Below are 10,942 nucleotides of genomic sequence, written 5' to 3' on the forward strand. Positions count from 1 at the left end.
CGATGGAAGATTTCAGAATGTTCTAATAATAGGCTGGAGAGAGAGAGCGAGATACTGTTTATTCTGGGTCGGAGGAGTCTAGGAGGGGAGGGAAACACTGCCTGAGAGAGACAGAGTCTTGAGCAGTGAAATTATGGGTGGCACGGTGGTTAGCACTAATGCTCCAGGGACCCGGGTTCGATTCCCGGCTCGGGTCACTGTCTGTGTGGAGTCTGCGCGTTCTCCCCGTGTCTGCGTGGGTTCCCTCCGGGTGCTCTGGTTTCCTCCCGCAGTCTGAAAGATGTGTAGGTTAGGTGGATTGGGCCGTGCTAAATTCTCCCTCAGTGTTACCCGAACAGGCGCCGGAGTGTGGGCGACTAGGGGAATTTCACAGTAACTTCATTGCAGTGTTAATGTCAGCCTGACTTGTGACACTAATAAATAAACTTTTAACTTTAGGAGACCAGAAGGAGATTGGAATTCTCTCTTTCTCACACACACACGGCAAATCGATCAATTGTTAATTTTATAAATCGGTGAGATTTCTGTTATCCAGTGAGTAACAACATCGAGAGGGGCTGAATGGCCTCCTCCTGTTCCTGTGTAACAGGCTGGAGAGAGAGGGGCTGAATGGGCCTCCTCCTGTTCCTGTGTAACAGGCTGGAGAGAGAGGGGCCGAATGGCCTCCTCCTGTGTAACAGGCTGGAGAGAGAGGGGCTGAATGGGCCTCCTCCTGTTCCTGTGTAACAGGCTGGAGAGAGAGGGGCTGAATGGCCTCCTCCTGTTCCTGTGTAACAGGCTGGAGAGAGAGGGGCTGAATGGCCTCCTCCTGTGTAACAGGCTGGAGAGAGAGAGAGAGGGGCTGAATGGCCTCCTCCTGTGTAACAGGCTGGAGAGAGAGAGAGGGGCTGAATGGCCTCCTCCTGTTCCTGTGTAACAGGCTGGAGAGAGAGAGAGGGGCTGAATGGGCCTCCTCCTGTGTAACAGGCTGGAGAGAGAGAGGGGCTGAATGGGCCTCCTCCTGTCTCTGTGTAACAGGCTGGAGAGAGAGAGGGGCTGAATGGCCTCCTCCTGTTCCTGTGTAACAGGCTGGAGATGGGCTGAATGGCCTCCTCCTGTTCCTGTGTAACAGGCTGGAGAGAGAGAGGGGCTGAATGGGCCTCCTCCTGTTCCTGTGTAACAGGCTGGAGAGAGAGGGGCTGAATGGCCCTCCTCCTGTTCCTGTGTAACAGGCTGGAGAGAGAGGGGCTGAATGGCCTCCTCCTGTTCCTGTGTAACAGGCTGGAGAGAGAGAGGGGCTGAATGGCCTCCTCCTGTGTAACAGGCTGGAGAGAGAGAGAGGGGCTGAATGGCCTCCTCCTGTGTAACAGGCTGGAGAGAGAGAGGGGCTGAATGGCCTCCTCCTGTGTAACAGGCTGGAGAGAGAGAGAGGGGCTGAATGGCCTCCTCCTGTGTAACAGGCTGGAGAGAGAGAGAGCGGCTGAATGGGCCTCCTCCTGTTCCTGTGTAACAGGCTGGAGAGAGAGAGAGGGGCTGAATGGCCTCCTCCTGTGTAACAGGCTGGAGAGAGAGAGGGGCAGAATGGCCTCCTCCTGTGTAACAGGCTGGAGAGAGAGAGAGGGGCTGAATGGGCCTCCTCCTGTTCCTGTGTAACAGGCTGGAGAGAAAGGGGCTGAATGGGCCTCCTCCTGTGTAACAGGCTGGAGAGACAGAGAGGGGCTGAATGGCCTCCTCCTGTGTAACAAGCTGGAGAGAGAGAGAGGGGCTGAATGGGCCTCCTCCTGTGTAACAGGCTGGAGAGAGAGAGAGGGGCTGAATGGCCTCCTCCTGTGTAACAGGCTGGAGAGAGAGAGAGGGGCTGAATGGCCTTGTGTAACAGGCTGGAGAGAGAGAGAGGGGCCGAATGGGCCTCCTCCTGTCCCTGTGTAACAGGCTGGAGATAGAGGGGCTGAATGGGCCTCCTCCTGTCCCTGTGTAACAGGCTGGAGAGGGGATGGGGAGGGTTGAATGACCTGCTGTTGGTGTTGTAACCTTTTCCCTCTCTCCTGGCGGGATTCCCAGGCCCTCTCTTTAAGGCCCAGGGTGTTGGGTTGCGGGATCGGAGAAGGTTAGAGCTGAAATCCAAGACGGTATTTTTGGAAAGGTCAGAGGCCAGCCTGCCTGGCGGTGGACGCTAAGAATAGAACTAGGGCCTTTATAAGGCAGCCGGATCCTCCGGTCTACCCACTCGCTTGGAGCATCCATCACACCGTGCATCGCACCGGACCCTCGATCCACACGGCCGTCCGCTCCCGGTAGGTAATATCCCACCCCCGCTCCACCGAACATGAACCCCTCGCTTAACAGGACGGGGCTGAGGGGGGGGTGGCAGGAAGGCCTCGATCCAACCTCGGAGGCCAGTGGGACAGGGTCGATGCTGAGAGGCTATTTTCCCCCCCCCCGCCTCCCTCGTTCCTCCCCGGGGCTGGACAATCTGGGACACGGGGGTTAGGGCGTAGCGAGCAGGGTCACAGTCTCAGGATAAGGGGTCGATCATTTGGGACTGAGATGAGGTGAAATGTCTTCGCTCGGAGGGTTGTGAATCTTTGGAATTCTCTCCCCACCCCCCACGAGAGCTGTGGGCGCTCAGTCGCTGAGTAGATTCCAGACGGAGATCGAGAGATTGTCGGACACTGAGGGGGGAGAGGGAATGGAGGGGATACGGGGAGAGTGCGGGGGAGGGAGGGAGGGAGAATTGAGGAGATACGGGGAGAGTGCGGGGGGAAGGGAGGGGGAATCGAGGGGAGACGGGGCGAGTGTGGGGGAAGAGGGAGGGGGAATCAAGGGGATACGGGGAGAGTGCGGGGGGGAGGGGATACGGGGAGAGTGCGGGGGGAGGGGATACAGGGGGGGGAATGCTGGGGGAGGGAGGTGGAATCGAGGGGATACGGGGAGAGTGCGGGGGGGAGGGAGGGGGAATCGAGGAGATGCGGGGAGAGTGCAGGGGGAGAGGAGGGAGAGGGAATTGAGGGGAGAGTGCAAGGGAGAGGGAGGGGGAATCGAGGAGATGCGGGGAGAGTGCGGGGGGAGGGAGGGGGAATCGAGGAGATGCGGGGAGAGTGCGGGGGGAGAGGAGGGAGAGGGAATTGAGGGGAGAGTGCAGGGGAGAGGGAGGGGGAATAGAGGAGATGCGGGGAGAGTGCGGGGGGAGGGAGGGGGAATCGAGGGGATACGGGGAGAGTGTGGGAGGAGGGAGGGGGAATCGAGGAGATACGGGGAGAGTGCGGGGGGAGGAGGGAGAGGGAATCGAGGGGAGAGTGCGGGGGAGGGAGGGGGAATGGAGGGGATACGGGGAGAGTGCGGGGGGGTAGGGAGGGGGAATCGAGGGGATACGGGAAGAGTGCGGGGGGGGGAGGGAGGGGGAATGGAGAGGATACGGGGAGAGTGCGGGGGGAGGGAGAGGGAATCGAGGGGATTCGGGAGAGTGCGGGGAGGGGGAATCAAGGGGATATGGGGAGAGTGCGGGGGAGGGAGGGGGAATCGAGGGGACATGAGGAGAGTGCGGGGGAGGGAGGGGGAATCGAGGGGATACGGGGAGAGTGCGGGGGAGGGAGGGGAAATCGAGGGGACACGAGGAGAGTGCGGGGGAGGGAGGGGGAATCGAGGGAATACGGGGAGAGTGCGGGGGAGGGAGGGGGAATCGAGGGGATACGGGAGAGTGCGGGGGGAGGGAGGGGGAATCGAGGGGATTCGGGGAGAGTGCGGGGAGGAGGAATCGAGGGGATACGGGGAGAGTGCGGGGGAAGAGGTAGGGGAATCGAGGGGAGACGGGGAGAGTGTGGTGGTGGGGGCGGGGGGGGAGGAGGGAGAAGATTAGCCACAGGCTCGACTGAGGGGCAGGATGGGCCATGGGCTGGATTGAGGGGCAAAGCGGTCTCGGGTGGGGTCCAAATGGCCTCCTTCGACTGTTCACAACTGAGATTGAGCGATTGAGGGGATAACAGAATACGGGGATCAAATCAGTTAGCGCTGGAGCGGGATATTCAACATCTTGTGGCTACGATGTCTCCTTAACAGCGAACCCATCCCACTCTCCCCGCCTCGCTCTCTATCTCTCTCCCGATCACCCCCAGTCTGTATCCCTCTTCTCTCCCCACCCTCCTGCCACTGCACTCTCCCCTCACTCTCTCGATCGTGACTCCCCCCCCACTTCCTGACTGGCGGAAGTTGCCATCCAATGGGCAAATGCCATAGCCAGAATTAATTACCCATCCTTAATTGCCCCCTCGAGAAGGGGGTGGGTGAGCCACCATCTTGAACCACTGTGGTCCCCGTGTGGGGTAGGTACACCCACAGCGCTGTTAGGGAGGGAGTCCCCGGATTGGACATCAGTCAGTCCCCGTGTGGGGTAGGTACACCCACAGCGCTGTTAGGGAGGGAGTTCCCGGATTGGGATTGGGCTGCACCATGGCACAGTGGGTTAGCACTGCTGCCTCACAGCGCCCAGGGACCCGGGTTCGATTCCCGGCTCGGGTCACTGTCTGTGTGGAGTTTGCACATTCTCCTCGTGTCTGCGTGGGTTTCCTCCGGGTGCTCCGGTTTCCTCCCACAGTCCAAAGATGTGCGGGTTAGGTGGATTGGCCAGGTTAAAAATTGCCCCTTAGAGTCCTGAGATGTGTAGGTTAGAGGGATGAGTGGGTGGATATGTGGGGGTAGGGCCTGGGTGGGATTGTGGTCGGTGCAGACTCGATGGGCCGAATGGCCTCTTTCTGTACTGTAGGGTTTCTATCTCTCTCTCTGTCTCTCTCTCTCTCTGTCTCTCTCGGTCCCTCTCTCTCTCTCTCTGTCTCTCTGTCTCCCTCTCTCCCTGTCTCTCTCTCTCTGTCTCTCACTCTCTGTGTGTGTCTCTCTCTCTCTGTCTCTCTGTCTCTCTCTCTGTCTCTCTCTCTCTCCCTCCCTGTCTGTCTCTCTCTCTCTGTCCCTCTCTCTGTCTCTCTGTCTCCCTGTCTCTCTCTGTCTCTCTCTCTCCCCCTCTCTCTCTCTGTCTCTGTCTCTCTCTCTGTCTCTCTCTCTGTCTCTCTCTCTGTCTCTCTCTCTGTCCCTCTCTCTGTCCCTCTCTGTTCTGAATACCTCCTGAGTCATGATGCTGTTATTTTGTACTCTGCCCCCTGCACTCTCTCTCTCTCTGTCTCTCACTCTCTGTGTGTGTCTCTCTCTCTCTGTCTCTCTGTCTCTCTCTCTGTCTCTCTCTCTCTCCCTCCCTCTCTGTCCCTCTCTCTGTCTCTCTGTCTCTCTCTCTCCGGCAGACTGGGACAAGGTCACTGGTGAAGGTCAGGCAGGCTGTGGAATGTCAGACACCTCCATCCGGGTGCTGTCGATGAGTGCGTCCTTCTGTCTCTCTCTCTCTCCGGGAGGGGGAAACCCAGCCTCCCACACGGAGCGTTAACCCTTCCTGCTCTGACCCAGGAAAAACAGGCAGACCCACAAGGGTCAGAGAATCTCTACAGTGCAGAAGGAGGCCATTCGGCCCATCGAGTCTGCACCAACCACAATCCCACCCAGGCCCTATCCCCATCATCCCATACGGTTACCCTAGCTGGTCCCCCTGACACTAAGGGACAATTTAGCATGGCCAATCCACCCAACCTACACATCTTTGGACACTAAGGGACAATTAAGCACGGCCAATCCCCCTAACCTACACATCTTTGGACACTAAGGGGCAATTTAGCATGGCCAATCCCCCTAACCTACACATCTTTGGACACTAAGGGGCAATTTAGCATGGCCAATCCCCCTAACCTACACATCTTTGGACACTAAGGGACAATTTAGCACGGCCAATCCCCCTAACCTACACATCTTTGGACACTAAGGGACAATTTAGCACGGCCAATCCACCCTAACCTACACATCTTTGGACACTAAGGGGCAATTTAGCATGGCCAATCCACCTAACCTGCACATCTTTGGACACTAAGGGGCAATTTAGCATGGCCAATCCCCCTAACCTACACATCTTTGGACACTAAGGGACAATTTAGCATGGCCAATCCACCTAACCTGCACATCTTTGGACACTAAGGGGCAATTTAGCATGGCCAATCCCCCTAACCTACACATCTTTGGACACTAAGGGACAATTTAGCATGGCCAATCCACCCTAACCTACACATCTTTGGACACTAAGGGACAATTTAGCATGGCCAATCCACCCTAACCTGCACATCTTTGGACACTAAGGGACAATTTAGCATGGCCAATCCACCTAACCTACACATCTTTGGACACTAAGGGACAATTTAGCATGGCCAATCCACCCTAACCTGCACATCTTTGGACACTAAGGGACAATTTAGCATGGCCAATCCACCTAACCAACACATCTTTCGGACTGCGGGAGGAAACCGGAGCACCCGGAGGAAACCCACGCAGACACGAGGAGAATGTGCAGACTCCGCACAGACAGTGACCCGAGCCGGGAATCGAACCCGGGTCCCTGGCTGTGCTTCCCACTGCACGATTGTACCAACACTCACCAGGGACCACAGGGACAACAGAGTGGGTGTGGGTGAGAGGGGGGCGAATGGAGTGTGTGTCTGTCCCTCTCTGTCTCTCTCTGTCCCTCTCCCCCTCTGTCCCTCCGTCTCTCCCCCTCCCTCCGTCTCTCTCCCTCCCTCCGTCTCTCTCCCTCTCTCTCTCTGTCTCTCTCTCCCCCTCTGTCTCTCTCTCCCTCTGTCTCTCTCTCTCTGTCTCTCTCTCCCTCCCTCTCTCTGTCTCTCTCCCTCTGCCTCTCTCTCCCCTCTGTCTCTCTCTCCCTCTGTCTCTCTCTCCCTCTGTCTCTCTCCCTCCCTCCCTCTGTCACTCTCCCTCTGTCTCTCTCTCTCCCTCTGTCTCTCTCTCCCTCCGTCTCTCTCTCCCTCCGTCTCTCTCTCCCTCTCTCTCCCTCTATCTCTCTCTCCTCCGTCTCCCTCCCTCCCTCTCTCCCTCTGTCTCCCTCTCTGTCTCTCTCTGTCTCTCTCTCTCTCTCTGTCTCTCTCCCTCTCTCTCCCTCCCTCTGTCACTCTCTCTCTCTGCCTCTCTCTCCCTCCCTCCTCTGTCTCTCTCTCCGTCTCTCTCTCCCTCCGTCTCTCTCTCTCTCTGTCTCTCCCTCCCTCTCTCTCTCCCTCCCTCCGTCTCTCTCTCCGTCTCTCCCTCCCTCTCTCTCTCCCTCCATCTCCCTCCGTTTCTCTCTCTCTGTCTCTTCCTCCCTCCCTCCCTCTCTCCCTCTGTCTCCCTCTCTCCCTCTGTCTCTCTCCCTCTCTCCCTCCCTCTCTCTCTCTCTCTCCCTCCCTCCCTCTGTTTCCCTCTCTGTCTCTCTCTCTCTGTCTCTCTCTCTCCCTCCCTCTCTCTCCCTCCCTCTCTCCCCCTCCCTCTCTCCCCCTCCCTCCCCCGCCCAGACTGGACCCAGGCCAGTTGGTGTTGCGTGTCTCCTTGACATTTGCTGGAGCCGCTTGTCGCTGTAACTCGACTCCGCCGTGATCATTATCCCCCCTCCGAGAAGCTGCATTCCTCCCAGTTCAGCTGAGCCTCAGACAGCCCAGCTGAAGGACAGAGTATTCTGAGCAACTCTGAGACTGAATGTCACAGGTGGGGTTGTGGGGGGGGGGGGTGGGGAGAGAGGGTGGGGAGTGGCGGGGGAACTGAGAGCAACTGGGGGAGGGAGAAACACCAACCCAGGTTCCTGATCCTGAACATTGTCCAGTGAGACTGGGGAGAGTCGGTGCCCGTGTGGTGGGGAGGGGTCCCGTACCCCCCTGGGGAGAGTCGGTGCCCCTGGGAGGGGTGACCCGTACCCCCCTGGGGAGAGTCGGTGCCCCTGGGAGGGGTGACCCGTACCCCCCCGGGGAGAGTCGGTGCCCCTGGGGGAGGGGTGACCCGTACCCCCCTGGGGACAGTCAGGGTGCCTGTGGGGGGGGGGGGTCCCGTACCCCCCTGGGGAGAGTCAGTGCCCGTGGGAAGGCACTCGAACCCCCCCCGGGGGAGAGTTGGCACCCATGGTGGGGATTCCATACCACCCTGGGGAGAGTCGGTGCCCCTGGGGGGGTCCCCTAACCCCCGGGAGGGGAGTCAATGCCCGTGGGGGGGGTCCCCTACCCCCCGGGAGGGGAGTCAATGCCCGTGGGGGGGGTCCCCTACCCCCCGAGAGGGGAGTCAATGCCCGTGTGGAGGGACCCCGTACCCCCCTGGGGGAGTGCGGGCATTAAAAAAAAATTTTTAGTTTATTTATTATTGTCACAAGTAGGCTGACACTAACACCGCAATGAAGTTACTGTGAAAATCCCCTCGTCGCCACACACTCCTATTCGGGTTACATTGAGGGGCAATTTAGCATGGCCAATCCCCCTAACCTACACATCTTTGGACACTAAGGGGCAATTTAGCATGGCCAATCCCCCTAACCTACACATCTTTGGACACTAAGGGGCAATTTAGCATGGCCAATCCCCCTAACCTACACATCTTTGGACACTAAGGGGCAATTTAGCATGGCCAATCCACCCTAACCTGCACATCTTTGGACACTAAGGGGCAATTTAGCATGGCCAATCCACCCTAACCTACACATCTTTGGACACTAAGGGGCAATTTAGCATGGCCAATCCACCCTAACCGACACATCTTTGGACACTAAGGGACAATTTAGCATGGCCAATCCACCCTAACCTGCACATCTTTGGACACTAAGGGGCAATTTAGCATGGCCAATCCACCCAACCTGCACATCTTTGGACACTAAGGGACAATTTAGCCGGCCAATCCACCCAACCTACACATCTTTGGACACTAAGGGACAATTTAGCATGGCCAATCCACCTAACCTGCACATCTTTGGACACTAAGGGACAATTTACCATGGCCAATCCCCCTAACCTGCACATCTTTGGACACTAAGGGGCAATTTAGCATGGCCAATCCACCTAACCTGCACATCTTTGGACACTAAGGGGCAATTTAGCATGGCCAATCCACCTAACCAGCACATCTTTGGACACTGAGGGAGAATTTAGCATGGCCAATCCACCCAACCTGCACATCTTTGGACACTAATGGGCAATTTACCATGGCCAATCCACCTAACCTACACATCTTTGGACACTAAGGGACAATTTAGCATGGCCAATCCCCCTAACCTGCACATCTTTGGACACTAAGGGGCAATTTAGCATAGCCAATCCACCCTAACCTGCACATCTTTGGACACTAAGGGACAATTTAGCATTTCCAATCCACCTAACCTCCACATCTTTGGACACTAAGGGACAATTTAGCATGGCCAATCCACCTAACCTACACATCTTTGGACACTAAGGGACAATTTAGCATGGCCAATCCACCTAACCTACACATCTTTGGACACTAAGGGACAATTTAGCACGGCCAATCCACCCTAACCTACACATCTTTGGACACTAAGGGACAATTTAGCATGGCCAATCCACCTAACCTACACATCTTTGGACACTAAGGGGCAATTTAGCATGGCCAATCCACCCTAACCTACACATCTTTGGACACTAAGGGGCAATTTAGCATAGCCAATCCACCCTAACCTGCACATCTTTGGACACTAAGGGGCAATTTAGCATGGCCAATCCACCCAACCTACTCATCTTTGGACACTAAGGAGCAATTTAGCATAGCCAATCCACCCTAACCTACACATCTTTGGACACTAAGGGGCAATTTAGCATGGCCAATCCCCCTAACCTACACATCTTTGGACACTAAGGGACAATTTAGCATGGCCAATCCACCTAACCTACACATCTTTGGACACTAAGGGGCAATTTAGCATGGCCAATCCACCCAACCTACACATCTTTGGACACTAAGGGACAATTTAGCATGGCCAATCCACCTAACCAGCACATCTTTGGACACTAAGGGACAATTTAGCATGGCCAATCCACCCTAACCTACACATCTTTGGACACTAAGGGACAATTTAGCACGGCCAATCCACCCTAACCTACACATCTTTGGACACTAAGGGACAATTTAGCACGGCCAATCCACCCTAACCTACACATCTTTGGACACTAAGGGGCAATTTAGCACGGCCAATCCGCCTCTGACCAGCGCCTCTTTCGGACTGAGTGCTGAGGGGTTGGGACTGTCCCTTTAAGTGGTGCTCTGTCGCATTGTCAGTGGGGCAGGCGGGATCTGTACCTTTAAGGCTTTCACTGCAGTGTGAGTCAGAGCCCTGACGTAAGTGTGTATCTGAGGAGAGTCACGTACTGAGTGAGCAGAGGACGAGAGAGAGAGAGAGACTTGAGTCAGCGTGATCGCAGAGTGCATACCACGCGTGCCCACGCAGGCAGACACATACAGAGTCCGTGGGGACAGGACAGAGTACAGTACAGAGGGCACACACACCAACAGGTAGGTAACTGGCATGAAGCCACGGTGCAGAGAAACAGGGTGCGGGCAGCACAGATATAGAGAGGGAGAGACGGAGAGAGAGAGAGAGACTGAGGCGGAGAGAGAGAGAGGCGGGAGAGAGAGAGAGACTGAGGCGGAGAGAGAGAGAGGCGGAGAGAGAGAGACAGAGAGAGAGAGAGAGAGACAGAGGCGGAGAGAGAGAGACAGGGAGAGACACACGGTACACGATCCATGTTAGCTACACCTTTGTGCTGAGGGGTGAGTGTGTACAGAGGGTGGGAGGTGTGTGTGTGTTGGGGTGAAAACTGTGAGAGTGCGGGTGGAGGTGGGGAGTGTTGGGGGGGTGGGGAGTGCGGGGAGGGTGAGGGAGGGGGGGGGGTTACAGGGAGGCTGGGGGATAGTGTGTCAAGCGTGGGGAGAGTGGGGGGAGTAGGGGGAGGGTGGGGGGGAGTAGGGGGAGTAGGGGAGGGGTGGGGGGGAGTGGGGGGAGTAGGGGGAGGGTGGGGGGGAGTAGGGGGAGTAGGGGAGGGTGGGGGGGAGGGTGGTGGGGGAGTAGGGG

The 10,942-nt window shown here is 56.9% G+C and overlaps 1 protein-coding gene across 2 annotated transcripts; it reads left to right on the forward strand.

Annotated features, from left to right (window-relative positions):
- Nucleotides 1–2,099: 2,099 nt before the first annotated feature.
- Nucleotides 2,100–10,635, forward strand: LOC144490991 (uncharacterized). 2 transcript variants are annotated; one of them, XM_078208668.1, is made up of 2 exons: nt 2,100–2,273; nt 4,036–10,635. In XM_078208668.1, the coding sequence occupies exon 2, from the start codon at nt 6,319–6,321 to the stop codon at nt 7,477–7,479; it is 1,161 nt and encodes a 386-aa protein (XP_078064794.1). In that variant the 5' UTR covers nt 2,100–2,273; nt 4,036–6,318; the 3' UTR covers nt 7,480–10,635. The 2 variants fall into 2 exon arrangements, with proteins under 2 accessions (XP_078064794.1, XP_078064795.1); XM_078208669.1 differs by having other exon boundaries at nt 5,265–10,635.
- The last annotated feature ends 307 nt before the right edge of the window (nt 10,636–10,942 follow it).

The sequence above is a fragment of the Mustelus asterias genome, unplaced genomic scaffold (genome assembly GCF_964213995.1).
Source record: "Mustelus asterias unplaced genomic scaffold, sMusAst1.hap1.1 HAP1_SCAFFOLD_4176, whole genome shotgun sequence".
Taxonomy (NCBI): domain Eukaryota; kingdom Metazoa; phylum Chordata; class Chondrichthyes; order Carcharhiniformes; family Triakidae; genus Mustelus; species Mustelus asterias.